Source organism: Octopus bimaculoides, chromosome 15 (assembly GCF_001194135.2).
Source record: "Octopus bimaculoides isolate UCB-OBI-ISO-001 chromosome 15, ASM119413v2, whole genome shotgun sequence".
In the NCBI taxonomy this organism is placed as follows: domain Eukaryota; kingdom Metazoa; phylum Mollusca; class Cephalopoda; order Octopoda; family Octopodidae; genus Octopus; species Octopus bimaculoides.
The window spans coordinates 7,111,782-7,112,548 of NC_068995.1; the positions used below are offsets into that span (position 1 = coordinate 7,111,782).

Sequence of the window (767 nt, forward strand, 5' to 3'; positions counted from 1 at the left end):
CCTGTATCAAATTTCTTGTATCAAATTTGTTCTTGTATCAAAATGACGTTCGTTACTTTTCTTCGTTTAATTTCCGACCAACAAACCTTATACAATATGCATGGTACTGCATGATACATTTTAAGAATGGATTAATAAATATCAAATATACCAGGCTTTAAAAATGTATTCATTTTATTAACTAGTTCTTTACTTATGGTTTATTTCATAGTTAATGTTTCAAGTACACATTTAGGCGGTTTGCAGAAAGCTGGAAAATCCACAAATCCAGGCTTCTTCCGGTCCCAAGCCTGCAGGTACTGTGTGTGTGTGAGAGTGTGTACGTGTTACAAGGTAAAAACATCAAAAGAAAAATACATGCAAATATAGTTATCTTTATTAGTACACGACTATAATATTAATTGTACTGAAATATATTTGGTGAATTTAAGAAAATATATATATTTTTTTATAATGCCAATCAGTACTGGTTATTCTTTTGGGTGCCTTTTGTTCCCTCTTCAAACATTGGATTGTTAAAATAAAGTTGCCTTTCTGCAGATGGATTTGATCTGTAAAACACAACAGGATAACATTCAAAATACATGTATGCATGGAATATAGTGAAAAAATACGGGATGTAAATTATGGTTGGGTGTTACGATATATTCATGCTAATGGAGCTTCGGGTTTAGTCCCACTGCGTGGCATCTTGGGCAAGTGTCTTCTACTATAGCCTCGGGCCGACCAAAGCCTTGTGAGTTGATTTGGTAACGGAAACTGAAAGA

The 767-nt window shown here is 33.8% G+C and overlaps 1 protein-coding gene across 1 annotated transcript in view; it reads right to left on the bottom strand.

Moving 5' to 3' along the window:
• Positions 1 to 156: 156 nt before the first annotated feature.
• The window catches only part of LOC106875063 (uncharacterized), an 8,513-nt gene continuing 7,902 nt past the window's right edge, over positions 157 to 767 (bottom strand). Inside the window, exon 5 of the mRNA XM_014923025.2 lies at positions 157 to 551. Coding sequence (XP_014778511.1) covers positions 461 to 551 — 91 coding nt within the window. The 3' untranslated portion in view covers positions 157 to 460. The remainder of the gene's footprint in view (positions 552 to 767) is intronic.